The sequence below is a fragment of the Balaenoptera ricei genome, chromosome 12, assembly GCF_028023285.1.
Source record: "Balaenoptera ricei isolate mBalRic1 chromosome 12, mBalRic1.hap2, whole genome shotgun sequence".
Lineage (NCBI taxonomy): Eukaryota > Metazoa > Chordata > Mammalia > Artiodactyla > Balaenopteridae > Balaenoptera > Balaenoptera ricei.
The window spans coordinates 53,597,407-53,615,881 of record NC_082650.1 but is presented as its reverse complement, the minus strand read 5'-3'; the positions used below and the strand labels follow the sequence as shown (position 1 = coordinate 53,615,881).

The following is an 18,475-nucleotide window of genomic DNA, read 5'->3' as shown; positions in this document are numbered from 1 at the left end:
GAGAAGATGCCACTGTCGCTGCCACCTCAGGGCGACCACGGGGAGTCCAGTCCGTCCAGGACCCCCAAGAAGCACGCCTCTTTCCGTATCTGGCGCTCCAAGAAGAAACAGCAGCCTCCGCGGTCTGACTGCGGGGTGTTCATTCCGCACCCGCCCCCGGCGCCCCTCGGCGAGGCCAGGTAAGCCCCTCGCCGAGCTCCCCCTCCCCCCAACAGTCTCACCTCCTCCTGCCCCCTTTCTACTCCTGCTGCGCTGACCCTGGAGTCCTCTCCACCGTCAGCCCGCTCGACCCCTCTCGGAGAAGCGGAAAGGCCCAGGGTCGTTTCCCCCGGCAGGAGCGTAACGGGCTCCAGGGGGGGAAATGTGGTGGCCGCTGCGAGTGACCGGGTTCCTCGCGGCTTCTGGCTCAGACCGAGCTCAGCGAGAGGAACTTGTGCCCACCCATGTGGCCTTTATTTTGACTGGCAAAGACTACACCAGAGTCTATACTATCAACTTGCTAACGAGAGCATGTGGGTTGTGAAGGGTTATTACCGTAACGAACGATGATCGGAACTCCACCTGGGGATTCTGTTAAGACTTGATAGTGGTGCCGTAATTGTGGAGATTCCCACTCTTGCAGTTGTTATATCTCCATTGTCCTCACAGGATCCGAATGGAGGAAGAAGTGGGAGGAAGGTTACCCCCATTTTATAAGAGGAGAATCTGAGACTAAAGGGTGAAGGGCTTGTCCCCATTGGAATAAGTGGCAGAACCAGGCAGCGCCTAGTTATTCAAAGTGTAACTGCCATTGTGCTTTTAAATTCTTTACCATGATTTTGTGATTTTATCCTTTATGCATAATTATTCAATTCTACTATCTGAACTGATGCATTCGTTGAACAGTAATCAACTGGATGTAACAGTATATTTATGGGGTACAGGTGTGTGAAATATTTTAAATGAAGGACAGTTGGCAATATCCAGTATATCCTGTATGTGTTTTTAAAACACACCTTTATGAACATTGAGAATAATGTTGTGCAAGATTTGCATTGTAGAAATATTTTTCCTTTGTTTCTAAAGTAAGTCTTAATTTGCAACATATTTTCATTCATTTAGCAAATATTTTATTAACTAAGTGCTGGGATATCAAAAACAATGGGAGTGGTCTCTGTCATCAAAGACTTTTTAGTGTCTTGAGGAGCCCAGAAAGTAAACAGTGGGATAAGTGCTATGATAGATGTTAGCATAGAGGAGGGGATCTAGGGAGGCTTCCTGGAGGAGGATGACTGAAGCGCTTTAGTCAGACAGAAAAGGGGAGGAGCAACAAGTTCCAGGCAGAGGTGCATTATGAGCATCACCAACACTTGGAAGAACATGGAACTTTCTGAGAAGTACTTCCTGAACAGGTGGTTCAGGGCAGTCTGAGTATGTGTGAGGGCATAGGGAGAGGCGTGCTAAGAGAGAAGGTATTTTATTTTTTCTCATATTTATCATTCCCAGTAGTAATTGGTTGTAATAGAACATTTTTTTATCCACATAAAGACTTACTGTGCTTAACTACTAATTGAAATTTCTAACAAAATATGTTACTTAATAATGATGTATCCAACATAAAAGTATTTTTCCTATTACCTCAGTAAATATTTTAAAAACTTCCATAGTGGTGGTTCTTATCTGACTTAGTCGCATCATTTCGTATCTATCAAATGAGATAATACACAGCTGTAAACAATTTATTCAAACGCAAATACTTTTTAGATTAAAACTTAAAATAGGAGTCTTTGTTTCTCTCCTCGAGCTTCATGTATTTTAGTTCAGTCTTGAAGCATTCCATTCTTTCCTTCAGAACTATGATGAACTTTGTACTAACAAATGTCCTGAGAACTAAACTTACTGGTCTGTCTTTGGGATGTTTTTCTAGTTATATCATGTTTATAAATATTTTGTTTACTTCTGAGAGATTGTACCTGTTTCTAGTAAAGAGAGCAGCTAAAGCACACTTAGGTTTCTGGCCCACCTTTGGCCAATGTGGCTCTCTTGAGCCATCTGCCCTGTACGTTCATTTCTGTCCAGGATTTGGAGGTGGTGGACCTCAGCTGGAATGTGCAGCACTCACTTTGGCCTTTGTTTCTACATAAAGATGGGACAGTCAGATGGCCACACTTATCTGCTGGGCATACACGATTAATATTGTGGGCTTTTAGAGCAAATGAAAGTGAATTTATGTCCTGGATGCGTGACCTTGCGCAAGTTACTTCACCTTTCTGAGTCTCAGTTTCTTCATATGGAAAATGGAGAAAAGAGTAATACTAATTTTGTAAGGCTCTCGTGAATATCACATGATAATTCATGTTATTAAATGTAAAACTCTTATCACACTTCTGGACACAAAGTAGAAACTCAGTAAATGTAAAACCATCACCACCACCACCACCACCACCATCGTCATTATTATAAATGCAAAGGTCTAATGAGAGAAATGGAAAAAACAGGGTTGGGGAGGGGGAAAATGCTTCTCTTCCTAAAAGAGCTTTTACCACTCCAATGATGGTTCAAAGTTTATTGATGTCAGATTTCTGTATTCTGCAAATATTTGTGACTTTCAGTGTAATGTTCTAAAACTCAGTGGCCATTGCTTGCTTTCTTTACATAAAATAATTTGAACATGGCTGCCTCTCTTCCTAACATTCACCCTTAGAGGTTTTTTTCAGCTTGGTTTTGGTAAACATGTTAATATGTTATTTTCCATAGAAATAGAGCCGTCGCCCTTCTGGGTCCGCCTCATCTCCTGTCTTGTCCATTCTTCTCTTGCCATCAGAGGGACCACACTGGTGTGTGGAGAGGGCATGGCGAGCTGTGGCCAGACTTTCCTTAGCAGCCATTAGTGGCACCATCATTTATTAGGTTTTGAATTATACTTCATTTAAAAAAATTTTTTTATTTATGTATTTATTTTTGGCTGCGTTGGGTCTTTGTTGCTGTGCTCGGGCTTCCTTTAGTTGCGACGAGCGGGGCTACTCTTCGTTGCAGTGTGTGGGCTTCTCATTGTGGTGGCTTCTCTTGTTGTGGAGCATGGGCTCTAGGCGTGTGGGCTTCCGTAGTTGTGGCTTGTGGGCTCAACGCAGGCTCAGTAGTTGTGGTGCACGGGCTTAGTTGCTCCGCGGCATGTGGGATCTTCCCGGACCAGGGCTCGAACCCGTGTCCCCTGCATTGGCAGGTGGATTCTTAACCACTGAGCCAGCAGGGAAGCCACTGAATTATACTTCATTTTGTAAACAGTTTATTCAGAGTGTGGATTCTCTATCTGGGTTTAAATCCCTGTTCTACTTACTGTGACACTGAGCTGTGTCATCCTGGGCAAGTTATTATCCTTTTTGTGCTTCAGTTTTCTCATCCATAAAAGGGACATAATAAGCATTGTTATAAAAATAAGTGGGCTTCCCTGGTGGCGCAGTGGTTGAGAGTCTGCCTGCCAATGCAGGGGACACGGGTTCGAGTCCTGGTCTGGGAAGATCCCACATGCCGCGGGGCAACTGGGCCCGTGAGCCACAATTGCTGAGCCTGTGCGTCTGGAGCCTGTGCTCCGCAACAAGAGAGGCCGCGACGGTGAGAGGCCCGCGCACCGCGATGAAGAGTGGCCCCCGCTTGCCACAGCTAGAGAAAGCCCTCGCACAGAAACAAAGACCCAACACAGCCAAAAATAAATAAATAAATTAAAAAAAAAAATAAGTAAGTTAATGCATGTCAAGTGCTCAGAAAAGTGACTGGAACGTTATGAGTGCTCAATAAATGGGAACTGTTTCTCCTTTTTCTTACTAGTATCTTGCCTATACTTTCTTTTTTTTTAATAAATTTATTTTATTTTATTTATTTTTGGCTGTGTTGAGTCTTTGTTGCTGTGCACGGGCTTTCTCTAGTTGCAGTAAGTGGGGGCTACTCTTCGTTGCAGTGTGTGGGCTTCTCATTGCGGTGGCTTCTCTTGTTGCGGAGCACGGGCTCTAGGCGCGCAAGCTTCAGTAGTTGTGGCACGCGGGCCCAGTAGTTGTGGCTCGTGGGCTCTAGAGCGCAGGCTCAGTAGTTGTGGCACACGAGCTTAGTTGCTCCGTGGCATGTGGGATCTTCCCGGACCAGGGCTCGAACCCGTGTCCCCTGCATTGGCAGGCGGATTCTTAACCACTGCGCCACCAGGGAAGCCCTATACTTTCTTCTGAGTAGTAATTTCATGTGTTTATTTTCTGCTAGAAAATAGTACTTCCTTTTTATTCTCCCTAATCGAGACATCCAGCGTTATTTTGATTAGAAATGGGCTCTTCGCTAAGGTCAGTACAGTGAATTAAAAATGATCACCCTCGAACTGAACTGAACTCCAAACCTAGAAGCTAGCGTTAATGCTCTCTGCAGGGAAGCCAAACTCAGGTGATGGGTGGGCTCCATAATCCTCTGAAAATCAGCAGACCTGGTTTCATTTGGAGGGAAAAATGCAGCCAGCGCCAGAGAGCAGAGCATTCTCATTTCAGGGTACACGGGTTCAAGTTTTGGGACTGTCAGCAGTCCCTTAGTTTTTCTGTCCTGGCATGGACCTTTTCCTTCTATAAAGGGAAGACAACTTACTCCCTGTTTATATCACTAGAGTGTTGTGAGGATAAACTACTGTTTTATTCCATGAGAAAAAGAACAAGAAAATGTTATTTGAAAGCATTCTGGAACTGTAGAGTGTTAGTCTTCGTGACTTAATTGATTCTAGTTTTCAGTCTTTTGTGGCTGGTTTAGTGTTTAGAACTCTGAACAGGTTTAATTATTTTCTAATATAAAGGACATAGCTAGATGAGCCTAGGTTTGTTTTACCTAATATTGCATCTAAACTGGTTAATACATACTGGGTTATTTCCCTTATTTAGCTTATGCCAAAGGCAAGAGTTTGAAATTTTAAGTTTATGTCGTTTCACCACTGATAAAGCAGGAATTTAAATTTTAGCCCTGTCACTTACTAGCGGTGAGCTCCTGGGGAAGTTTCTTTACTGCTCTAACTTCAGTTTCGTGATCTGCGACCTACCTCTTAGCATTGTTTTGGAGACTTCTAAATATATATTTACAATGACTAGCACAGTGCCTGGAAGATAACAGAGGCTCAGTAAATAGCTCTGAGAGCACGCTGCAGTGAAAAAGGCATAGACTGTGGTGTTGGACAGACTCAGTTTCAAATTTGTCTCTGCTATTTGGATAAGTTTTGCTAAGCCTCAGCTTTCTCTGTAAAATGGAGACAATAGCACTTCACTTCTGGGGCTCTCTGAGAGTTAAATACTATCTATGTAAAACACCTGGCCCAGGGCCCAGCCCAGAGCAGGTGCTGGGCAGATGAAAGGTGGTGGGAGTGGGAGTGATTGTGGCAGCGATGATGTTAATTGTCGTTGTCTGCATAGTAATGGTGGTAGCATTCGTAAATCCCTTTGTACTTTGTATGTGGAGTCAAACAACTCCAGAAGTCCAGGAGAAGTTGTAACCAGGTCTGTCAAGACTTGAAGTACCTTTGGGTATCTGGAAGTACCTTTGTAGTTGTAAAAGTGCGGCTCTTTGTGCATTCAATGACTGAAAAGTCTTAATATATCTGATTTAAGAAGCCAAAGATAAACTTTATAGTTGAACTTAGAGGCATTTCTCCTGAAGTGATTTTTTGGTTTTGTTTTGTTTTTTTAGATTTTTAAAAAATGTGGACCATTTTTTTTTTAAGTCTTTATTGAATTTGTTACAATATTGCTTCTGTTTTTATGTTTTGGTTTTTTAGCCACAAGGCATGTGGGATTTTAGTTCCCCAACCAGGGATCGAACCCACACCCCCTGCATTGGAAGGCAAAGTTTTAACCACTGGACCGCCAGGGAAATCCCTCTCCTGAAGTGATTTTGGAGTCTAAGTTTAGTATAGGATAATTCTTTGCCACTTATCTCTGTCATTATATTACTTTATCCACTCTATTTCTACACTTTTAGTCATAATCTTCTTAGTCCGTAACCAAGTGATGTGAACACTTTTGGAGACCTTTAGTTCTTCTGGGCTTAGGTTTATTTCTTTTTTCTTCTGTAGCTTTCAATTATAAATTTTATTTATAAGGATGAGACAGCGAATCACTGCTTTACTATTCATGCATGATTAGAGCCATGTAGCAAAGATATTCAATATTGAAATTTATTTTCTAACTGCTAATATTCATTCAAAATGCCCATCTTACTATGAACATTAAAAACACTTATCTGTCTTAACTTTTAGTTCACCTAAGGTGTTGGTTGTGTTTAGGAATGTCCATGCAGAAAAAAGTGATTTAGTTATTTTAAACAATTGTGTCTGGTGAGATTATTTGAATCTTGAACTGTATGCTTTTCTGTTTACCTTGAAAAATTTATCAAATGATTGTTTAATCTCCCTTTCATGTTTTAGCTACTGTATAGAAGATCTAGAGAGCCTGTTCATGAAAAGCAATGCAATTTGACCTACAGAATCATTTTTCTAGGATTAATGATACATTATTCTATGGCAGCAAATTCCTTTCTGTATCTTATTGAAATGATTCTCAATCAAAATTTAAAGAGAAGTTTCTTATGTCTTACAAACACTTACTGAGCACTTATTCTGTATCAGGCACTGGGAAAAAGAACAATGAAATTAGAGATAACCTCTGCTCCTAAGATACTTGTAGTCTAGTGGAGTGGCATGTGGATGAATAAAGTAGCATTAAGTGCAGAAATAAAAAATTTAATCAAATGCATTGAGGTCAGAAGAAGGATTACCTTGAAGGAGCAGAACATTTTTTCTCTCCTGAAGAAGTTTTACTCATACTGAATAATTAATGAGAATTTTTATTCTCTCATATAGAGATCATCAAAGGCTCTAAATCTTCTTCAGATTATGATCATTTTAAACTATATCCAATACTGGACATAAAGAAAAATCACGGAAACTTTTATTTTCTCAGTGACATTTAAAACAAAGAGAATCATGTGTTCAGGATTATGCATAAATAATTTTCTATTTAAAATATCTAGAGCCTTAGATTATCTCAGCTATTCTATCACATTTTGGCACCTAGGAATAAAGATTGGGCTTCAATTGTGATATATTGATTTGAAAACCTTCGCTGAAATTATAGGTAAACATGACATTAATACTCTAAAATTACAGGCTGAAAATGAGTGGTTCTTGACATTTTTTAGATAGATTTACAGATCCAAAGAGAATTGTTATTTAGGGTACACAGCTAACTTGTTGTCTACTCAACCTCCGTCAGAATGATTCTGGAGTCTCTTTCAGGAAGAGTCCAGCATTGCCTGTGTTCTAAAAGCAAGATGTTCTTCCTTAAGAGCAACCTATCTTTATTTTCATACCAAATTTCCTGGCATATCCAACAGGTGTCTTTTCATATATTCACTTTTGAAAAATGAATTCTGGACTTTTACCCAAGAGAGGATTGAAATGTGAATTCAATATCTTGTCCCAAAGTGAGTTTTCAAGATAAGGTATGTATAAATATCTGACACTTGTGGGGATTTTGGCAAGAAAGGCCAGTCAATTGTTTATAAGTCTCATTAGCTCACTTATTGCTCCCTTAAAACACAGCTGCACTGGGCCAATGCAAATGCCTCATCAAAATACCTCTGTGGGTTCAGGTTTATGAGACGCCTTCATGCTAGAAAATGAGCCCTTGCTTAGTGCTGTCTTTACAGCACTGTGTGTCTCCTGGATTGGCCTATTCAATGGGAGTGAAGCAATGACAGAGAAACATCATAACAAGGGATCATTTTGACAGAGTACCAGGAGACCCCGAGACACACAAGTGAGGCAGAGAATCCTAAGTCCGTTTGTGGTGTCCCAGTTTCTCTCATCTACAAGTTATAGACAAGACGAGGACAGGTTGAACCTGTAGCTAACACAGAAAAATGCAACACAGAATTAACAAGTGCCTTTCGTTTTTTTAACTTCCCCTGTATGGAAGTTAAATGAGTAAAAGTAAGTTACTGTTAAGCTTGGCAAAATATTGGTTTGTAGTTTGGTTCTCTAGTTGGATAGTTTTTTATCGTGAAGTTGGGGTCAAGAGGCAAAATAACATGTGCTATGAGTAAGACAAGAAAATACAGGAGGCATTTGATTTATAATAACTTAAGACCATGTCTGTGAAAACATTGTTTTCCATCAAGATTTCGTTGAAAAATGCAGTTTATTTAACATACACTGTGTCTGTCAGACACTGTTCTAAGTACTTTACAACTATTAACTCACTACAGTTAATTCATAACATCCCTGAGAGGTAGGTAATATTATCAATATTATTCCTATTTTGAGGAAGAATGAGGCACAGAGGGGCATGGTAATTTGACCGTCAGGGAGTTCATTATGGTTGGGGCTAGGGTTCTCCAGCTGGTGGTCTTGAGTCCTGCAGTTTATCACTGCAAATTGAAAGCACTGTGGTTAATGCTACCTTCTTTGTATTCCCCCAGTGAGTGTATTTAGGCTGTAGATTTCACCTGCAGGAATTATAATATACATAGGAAAACAAGTTAATTTTTGGCACTAAACAATTTCTGTATTAATTAGTGAAGAGAAAAACTATTTAAATATATTAAAATACAATGTGTTAAATTCTTGGAAGAAAACACAATTTTTTTTTTAAACTTTTTTTTTTTAAATTAATTAATTTATATATATATATATTTATTTTTGGCTGTGTTGGGTCTTCGTTTCTGTGCGAGGGCTTTCTCCAGTTGCGGTGAGCGGGGGCCACTCTTCATCGTGGTGCGCGGGCCTCTCACGGTCGCGGCCTATCCTGTTGCGGAGCACAGGCTCCAGACGCGCAGGCTCAGTATTTGTGGCTCCTGGGCTTAGTCGCTCCGCGGCATGTGGGATCTTCCCGGACCAGGGCTCGAACCCGTGTCCCCTGCATTGGCAGGCATATTCCCAACCACTGCGCCACCAGGGAAGCCCAGAAAAAACAATTTTAAGGCAGAAATTCTAAAGTGTATGTTATATCCAAAAGTATCCGTGTCTAGATCCTTAGTCTGGGGCTTCTGCCCAAGCTTCGTCAGGAAACAGCATGACCTGGAAGGGAACCTGGTTGGTACACCCTTCTTCTTCCCCCACAGTCTTGGCCCAGGCAGTAGAATGCAAAGTCAGATATAAGTGGCTAGCTAGATGGCCCTCACAATTTACAGTTGCTGCTCAGGCTAAGTGGGGTGTCAGAATTTCTCAAGGAGTAACTCTCACTTAGGTCTCTAGAGGTCCTGCTGCTTGAATCCTTTGGTTTTACTTGCTGATTTATCATTGAGGGTTCCCTGTTAACGAATACAAGTTTCACCTTATGTTGACCTTACACTTCAAGGAGTATAAACTACTGCTGGTATTTTATCCCTCATGAGGCTCGTAATAGCTCTGTGCAGTAAGCCCAGACCCTCATTTTATAGATGAGGAAATTGAAGTTCAAAGAATGCAATGCAAATGGGGAAGTGCAACTAAAACCATGTTTTCTGGTTTCTGCTCAGCTGTTCTTTTGGATTCTCTTGGGTTATAGACTGTACTGCTCCATTCCTGGCCTCTACACAACTCTGGCAGGAGCCCAACTGACTCATCTAACTTCCTGATGACTCTTCTCTGGGAAATCTTTGCCTAGATTCATAAACCAACAACTATGAGACTGTCTGATCCCCAGATTGAGTTATTCGTTATTCAGCTGGAATATGCACTATAGTCTGGTTACTGACATACTGAATACTTTCAGAGTTCCTGCTATAATTAGTACTTCACCTACTACCTAAAAAACAAAAAACAAACAAAAAAACCCAAAACCCAAACAAACAAAACACACACACAAAATATCTTAATTCATGTTTTCAAAAAATGTTTAAAGTTTGTACAACTCATATTTTATAATAATAAAATGGTCTTTACAATTATAGAGTAGGGAATTCCTGGTGGTGCAGTGGTTAAGAATCCGCCTGCCAATGCAGGGGACACGGGTTCGATCCCTGGTCTGGGAAGATCCCACGTGCCGCGGAGCAACTAAGTGCATGCGCCGCAACTACTGAGCCTGCGCTCTAGAGCCCGCAAGCCACAACTACTGAGCCTGCGTGCCACAACTACTGAAGCCCATGTGCCTAGAGCCTGTGCTCCGCAACAAGAGAAGCCACCACAATGAGAAGCCTGCGCACCGCAACGAAGAGTAGCCCCTGCTCTCCACAACTAGAGAAAGCCCGCACGCAGCAAGGAAGACCCAATGAAGCCATAAATAAATAAATAAATAAAATGAAAAAAAAATTATAGAGTATATGAATGTGTCCCCCTAAAATTCATAACTGAAGCGCTAAACTCCAATACCTCAGAATGTGATTGTATTTGGAGAGAGGGACTTTAAAGAGATAAAGTTAAATAATGAGGCCATTAGGGTGGGCCCCAGTCAAGTCTAACTGGTGTCATAATAAGAAGAGGAGATTAGGATACACAGAGAGACACCAGGGGCATGTATGCACAGAGGAGCAACCATGTGAAGAGGCAGCAAGAGAGCAGCTGTCTGTAAGCCAAGGAGAGAGGCCTCAGGAAAATCAACCCTGCCGACACTTAGGTCTTGGACTTCTAGCCTCCAGAACTGTGAGAAAATAAATTTCTGTTGTTTTATCCAAAAAATAAATAAATAAAATAAAATAAAATTATAGAGTCTATCCATATTGTACCCATTCAAGAATTCCTTTTATGGGGCCTGACATAATAATGGTGCTGAGACAGGGGATATATTTTATTTATGATCTGTCATTTAAATGTTTTCATAATACTGATGAATTTCATAAATATTCTATGAAAGCACAGCTTGATTGTTTTTGCCTCTGCTATTTGAAAAAGTTGACAGTAGAACCAAACTGTTGACACTGATGTTGACATACAGTTTACACTGTATGTGTCTCCTTTATCATGAGTGCCATGTGCGAACCTAAGAACTGGCCCTTTTCAAGCCTGTGCAGGGGAGGCTGCCCCAGGCCTTGCCAGCCGTTCTTGGCTCTACTAGCAAAGGTTGGCTTGCTTCCCCACTGTTCCCCTCCTGAGAACTAAGTGGTTGCTATTATCTGCAAGAAATATTATTTTGCTGTTATTATATGCAAAACAAAATGTAGTTGTTCCAAGGTGGGGTTACAAAACTATTCTCTTTTACTATTAACTCCCCAAAACAATTTTGTCTGGAATAGACTCAATTATCCATCAGGAATCCTTCATTGGAGGCTACTTTGGATGGAAACAAGAACATTTGTATTCCCATATGTGTCAGTAAACATGTTTAAACAAATTAGTCTAAAACTAGAATTTGAATTTTTTTTTCAAGATAAAAGCGAAGTATGACAAGTATGACTGAATATCTGGCATTGGCTCAAAGTTTTGACTTTTACCACTTTGCATATTGTGATTGTCCTAATCTCACCCTGTAAGAAGTTTCAAGTACTTTGACCTAGAAGTCATAGTAGCTAGTGCATTACCGGTGCTTAATTGTATCCTTCCTTGTTATTTCACTTTTATTTAAAGCTCTTTTTTATGCCCATAAGGGAACAATCAGTCCTAGATCTAGGTGATAACTGTTGATGCATTCAGGCTGTGTTTGCTTCATCATGTAGTTTCCCACAGAGAAGCTCCTCAGGCATTTATGCATCGACTTCCTTGCTCACTACAGGACTCCTGGTTGCTTTCTGTGTGTGTAATCATACTCTGGTTACAATTCCACGAATTTACAAAGCCAGCAGATGTTAAACAAAGGGGAGCACCAATTTTTACCTTCAGGCCACCCAAGAACTGATCAACAAAGAGCAAAGGACAGCCAGATGGGTTTGGGCTGTTTTCTGAGGAAAATGGGTATGGAGGTGGGGAATGGAGGAGGGGAAGTCTCCTCAGCCTAATAATTCCCAACCTCTCCTATAAGTTAACATAAGAAACTTTTCTCAAGAATACATAGGTGGGGACTTACCTGGTGACGCAGTGGTTGGGAGTCCGCCAACCAATGCAGGGGACACGGGTTCGATCCCTGGTCCGGGAGGATCCCACATGCCGCAGAGCAACTGAGCCCATGCGCACGGGTACTGAGCCTGCGCTCTAGAGCCCACGAGCCAAAAAGAAAAAAAAAAAAAAAAAAATAGATGAAAGGGCACGAATTGTTGATCACCTATTATGTGACAGTTGCCTTTATATTCAGTGTATCTCATCTAATCTTCATAATAGCTCTGCTAAGTAGGTGATTTTACCCCCATTTTTACAATTGAGAACACATGAACCTGAAAGAGGGGAAGTAGCTTGCCCAAGCTGATTTAACTGGTAAATGACAGAACAGTATTTGAACCCAGGTCTTTCAGACTCCAGAGCTCATAATATTTTCACCACACCATGAGAAAACTAAAGCTGATTGGATGAGCAGTTGGTAGAATGTGTGAATGAGTGTGTGTTTGTGTGTGTGTGTGTGTGTGTGTGTGTGTGTGGTAGTTAAAGAACAGAAGCATCCAACAGAAATGTATTTATCCATTTACTCTCAGAGCAATCACCCTTTCAAAGACCAGGAAAGATGCATTTCTCCTTTTTAATTATCTGCACACTACCACGTCCTATTTAGAGAAGGAGAATATCCAAGAATGAAGAATTCATGTGTGCTGGGAAGTCCATGAGGCATTCTTGTTTTCCTGGGAACATTTGACTTGAGGTAATACTGCCGAGAATCAGTGACTCAGTCCCTGAAGTGTTAGCTAAACTTGTTGCACCTGATTTCCAATCTACTCTCAAAGCCACCAAGTCTTTACCTGTTGCTGAGATGATTCACAGAGTATGCGAAGGAATCTAAGGTGAAAAATGTTGAAGATTTTTCACTCTGCACAAAGATTAATCATAGCCCTAGAAGAGGAAAGAAAATGCTGGTGACCAAAACTCTGAATTTATAGGAAATACTGTTGGCTTGAAAGATGTAGATCTAGAGGATTTGATGTAAAAGGATTATGAAAACCCTTTAAATAATCTTTTTATAGGAGCTAGCAAGTTTGTCTTTAGTGCTCATTTCTCTGAAAATTGAATTTTGACTTTTATGTGTTTGAGTTATTCTTAAAATTACATTTAAGAATGTTCATTAATTTCTATGAGTATTATTATATGCACAAAACTAACTTACAATAGGTCATAGAAGAGAGTGAATTTCTTTTTCCATTATACTAGGCTAAAACTTCTGCTCTGGTGCTTAGATTTATTGCAGTTATTTTAAAGCATAAATTACTATAGTCATTAATACTGCCTAATTTCCAGAGTACAACTGGAAATTTGCTAGTTTATCTTGCACCACACTCTCTGCTCAGTTCTGCTTATTATAGACTTTCTCCAATTTTAAAAACAATTATCCAGTGATAATGGTAATTGAAGCATCAGGTTTGCTTCTTTCATGTGACTCAAGCAACTGAGCAGATGTTATCTCTATCAAAAGCGGTCTTACTGTATGGTCTTTGGTGTCTGTGTCTGTCACACTCAGGAAGGTAAGTAAATGTGAGAGTGAAAGTGCACCGATGTGATTCACTTATTTAACATATATGGACACCTGCTGTGTGTGAGGCCCTGGGGTATGGGCTGGCAAACCAGTTCAAGCTCTATTGTTGGGAAACTGAGTCTCATTCTCCTATCTCTGAAGACTGTGCAATACTCACCATTAAAATGAAAAGTTGCCCATTTGCCATTATAATAAGGTAGAAGAATAAATGTTCAAACATGCACAAGACAGAGGCTGAGAGATACAGGAACTTAAGACTCACGGGGGATGAAGGATTTATGATGTTTGAGAGGTCTCAACATTGATACTGCTAAAGGAATTCCAAAGACCACTTGATAATGTTCTATCCATCTATTCTATGGACATATATATGTGTAAAGTACTTAGTGCTGGCATGTATGTGTGTGTATATATACACACACTCAGTGTGTGTCTTTATATGCACACACATATATGTACCTATATGTACTCAGTGTGCATGTATGCATGCATGTATGTGTGTATACACACATATGTACTCATATCTGTGCTCAGTGCTAGATTACTTACTTGGTAAATTAAGCATGTGCTTACAATATTAGCAAAGCAGGGAGGGATGAGAAAGAGAAAAAATTCAAAATATGCCCGGAAGTTTTATGTTATTTCAGAATATTAAAATTTTGTTTTAGAGTTTAGAATTGTTTTTATTTTGAAGGACATATTGGTTGAGGGAGGCATAATCTTTTTAGTGGTTCAAGTGATCATTATACAGACTTCTCTATATTCCTTGTTTAAAGAGCTGCTGGTTGGGGTTGGGGAGGTGGAGGAAAATATGATATGAACTATGGAAAGTAAGAGAGAAATGTGCCCAGTTTATTCTCATGTTCTTCACATGAGTTGGATTCCAGACCCCAAAAGTATCATTTTATCTTCCCTGAAAAGGGTTGATTGGTTGATACCACTTTTCAAATGCCCTGTCCAGTTCTATGGAAGTGGTCGGAGTAGTGAACCTTCGAAGGGACTGTTCTTTTATGATTGAGACTCTCGTTTTATTTGTTGATGTAGACTACATTTGCTTTAGCTATTTTGGCAGCTTTAATAACTATTTATGAATAACACTTTCTGTTCTTTTTCTGTGCATATTTTCATATAATTTGGCACTAAAGATGAAATTTCAAAGGCAGCATTAGATGCCTTTTGTGTCCTGTTTTATTTTCACTTAGCGTTATAACATAAGCATATTCTCATGTCGTTAAAATATGTAAAATAATTTTCTTACTCATTCCCCTATTGCTGGACACTTAGGTTCTTTCTGATTTTTCATTATTAGTAGTAATGCTACAGTGAACATCTCTGTGTGAAACCTCAGTCTCTGGATATTCTCTGTTTGCCCTTCCAGATCCACTCTCCACCCTCCTCTGTGCTCCTGAGAGCTTATTTATAGTCTGTGTGGACCAAGCTCTCCTGCCCTCTGGTTTCTAGCTGGATTCAGCCAATGGGAGGCTTTGGAGGAGAGGGCAGGAGCAGGAGGTGACACTGGAGTGTGGTAGTGGTTTTGTTACTCTGCTGAAAGCTACAGCCTCTTCTACAGCTCGGATCTTGCCAGTTCCAGTACTCACGCCCTCCCCTTGCCTATCTGTCTAGAGGTAGTAATGATTTCCTGCTGTTAGGAGCCCTGGGCTGCTCCACTGCCCTTTATTGATTTTCCTTCACCTTCCCACATCTTGTAAATAGTTCTTTAAACACTTTTCAGTCATCTCTTCTGTGTGTGCCATCTGTTCCCTGCTGGGATCCTGCCTGACATCATATAAATCTGAGTGGTATGTTCTTTTTATTATATTTTAAGTTAGGGTCTTTGCACTGCAGAAAGGTAAAAGACCATTCAGAATAGGGTAGGGAAGTTCAATTAGATCAGGACCAAGCTGGTGCTAGATTGAATTAAATTACTCTCATAGAGATATAAGCAAATTGCTTTTGGAACAGAGAGAATGGGGCAATAAAGTCTTCCATGCCCTGTGTTGAAAATGCCTGTACTTAAAAGATAAGGAGGATATCTTAGCTGCCAAATGTTTCCAGTTCTCATGTTGCATTTGGATATTATTGGCTCGGTTGATTCATTTTCATTCTGGGATTTTGTGGCTCACCCCTTATATTTTTCCTCCTGTTCTTGGCAGTTTGCATATTCATATTTACAGCCTTCTATATCCACTTACACTGTGTTGGCCAAAAAGTTTGTTCGGGTTTTTCCGTAAGATGTTATGGAACTTTTTGGCCAACCCAATATATTCCTTCTTCATCTACATGTTTCTTATGACCTCTTCCTTATAGAAAGCACACTTAGGATTTTGTGAGCTGAGTAGATGCCATGCGTTTGGAATTCCTCCATATGTGAGTGATAACTTTCTTAGTCTTTAAATGAAAAGCAAAGCACCTAGCAAACGGTTAACTTCATTTACTTTTGCTTCATTTCGAAATCTTAGAGTCTATAATTTTCCAGAACAAATGCCAAAGTGTTCATCAAACTTACTAGGGGCTGTTATTAGTTCACAAATCTTTTCAGTCGAATGATAACGTCATCCATGGCTAATGGGTCATCACTGACCAGATCCCTGACTGACATGGAGTATTGAGGCTTATCCAAGGACTCACCTGGTTGCTCAAAAGTCTAGTCCCTTTTAAAAAATAAATTTTATGTATTTTAGGAAATGTCTTTGTTGATTTGATATTCACATTATATTTCATGCTCTTAGAAATGTGAATTGCTATGAATATATTCTACCCCAGGTATAGAGTAAGGATAATTCACTTAAAATTCAATGTATAAAATTCTCACCATTTAGTAATGACCAGTGATGGCAGAAAAGAAAAAAACAAAACCAAAAACCCGGCAGTAGAGGAATGAGAGGACTTTGGTCTTAATCCTGTATTTCTCAGTTCCAAATTAGAAAACTTTGGGCAAATCATCTAAACTCTTTGAGCCTCAGGGTATTCATCAATAAAATGGGAATGATACCAGCCTGCCTAGCTCCCCACCAGGCTGTTGAGAGGCTCCTTGGAAGCAGTGTGTGAAAAGTGTGGTGAGAACTGTGAGGTTTTCCGTAAACCCCATCACCCCTTGACTCATCCCTTGGCTCTCCCCACTTCTTTTCTGGAAGACTTGTAAATTATTTTCCCTTTTCCTTTGGTCTTTTCAAAACTGAGTGGATACATGGCAGTATTCGCTTTTCCCTATCTTTTCTCCATCCTAATCTCCTCCGTGTCCATTCCTCCCCATCTCGGAATTCTGGTCTGAAGCTGGTACGGGGCACTCCCATCCATGTCCCTGTGCAAAGTGACGAGGTGAAAGTGGGGACTCTGTGGATCCGGGTGCTGCTCTGCATGGCCCCTCCCTCTCGGCTATCTTCCCCTATCCCTTCAGTCTGTGCCACCTAAATGCCTGTGGGAATTGTGGTAGCTGGATGGACACACCCGTATTTCCTCCTCAGCCACTGCCAACCGGTTGCCTTTCTCTTACAGATGCAGCGTATTTCACAGAGGAAGCTCATATGGGATTCCCACATAATTCTAAGTAGTTAGGTCTGGTTGTCTCCATTTAACAGATTAAGCAATGGAGGCATGAAGTTTTTTAATGAAAGTGAGCACTATATCCCAGGACTCCAGAATTGTAGCCAGTGCTCTTTCCACTCTAGCGTCACAGATATCCCAGCAGGGTAGATAGAGAAAAAAATGTTTGTAGCTTTATTGGTTTTTGTGATGTGCTTTCTTTTTCTTCCCTTTTTTAATTTAACATGGTCAAGTTAATGGAATAAAATGATATTCAAGTAGAAGAGGAAATTGAAAAATATTTATTTGATTAGTGGAGTAAGACATTATCCTTACATTCTACTTAAAGATTGCACTTTTAAAAAAATATATTTATTTATTTATTTATTTATTTATGTTTGACCGCGTTGGGTCTTCGGAGCTGCGCGTGGGCTTTCTCTAGTTGCGGCGAGTGGGGGCTGCTCTTCCTTGCGGTGCACGGGCTCCTCGTAGAAGTGGCTTCTCTTGTTGCAGAGCAGGGGCTCTAGGGCACGCGGGCTTCAGTAGTTGCGGCACACGGGCTCAGTAGTTGTGGCTTGCAGGCTCTAGAGCACAGGCTCAGTAGTTCTGGCGCATGGGCTTAGTTGCTCCGCGGCACGTGGGATCTTCCCAGACCAGGGCTCAAACCCCTGTCTCCTGTATTGGCAGGCGGATTCTTAATCACTGCACCACCAGGGAAGCCCAAGATTACACCATTATAAATATTAAATTTCTAAGATAACATTTCTAACAAAATTCTATATATAGAAAATAATGGATTTTTGTTAGGCACACAAATGGATGGCTGTTGAATCATCAAGTTTGACTCTTACCTGTTGTATGCTCTTTTGAAAGACAGTTGTCTCTAGGGCCTTTCAGTGTTTGGAGTTGGATAACCAAAGACACTGTCCTGACTTGTGCAACTTCAGTGGAGCAAAATCTCAGAAGTTATTACTCCACCAGACACCTTTCCCATCAGAGCTACTCATGTTCAAGTCCGAACACACACCTTCAGTTGTGTTTTTTCCCTAAGTGGAAATTTGAGTATCATTGAACACAATGTATTTAGGAAATTCAAATATTTAACAAATAAAAATATCCCTAGGGTAATTTCATTTGGGAACTTGTGATGTGAATTATCAAGAGATTCTGTAGCCCCAAAGCCAAGGCTTGGGCATGGACAGGAACCCAGAGTAGCTGCAGTCAACTTCCCTGAGCATTGAAGCCTGGTGGTGGATCAGAGGGCCGACGGACTAGCCACCTAAAGGAGTCTGATGGTTTATTAGCACAGAGAGGAGAATGTAGCTGTTTCTATCACAATCTTTGTATTTTTGTACCAGTCATGTAGATGAATTTTTTAAAAAAAGGAGATTAATAACAATTTGGGGAAAGAGCCAAAGCAGAAATCTGAAGACTTGGAT

General features: G+C 40.6%; 1 protein-coding gene across 2 annotated transcripts in view; it reads left to right on the top strand.

Annotated features, from left to right (window-relative positions):
* The window catches only part of CRYBG1 (crystallin beta-gamma domain containing 1), a 213,325-nt gene continuing 194,850 nt past the window's right edge, over positions 1 to 18,475 (top strand). For both annotated transcript variants that reach the window (XM_059941485.1, XM_059941484.1), the window contains exon 1: positions 1 to 179. In XM_059941485.1, coding sequence (XP_059797468.1) covers positions 7 to 179 — 173 coding nt within the window. In that variant the 5' untranslated portion in view covers positions 1 to 6. The remainder of the gene's footprint in view (positions 180 to 18,475) is intronic.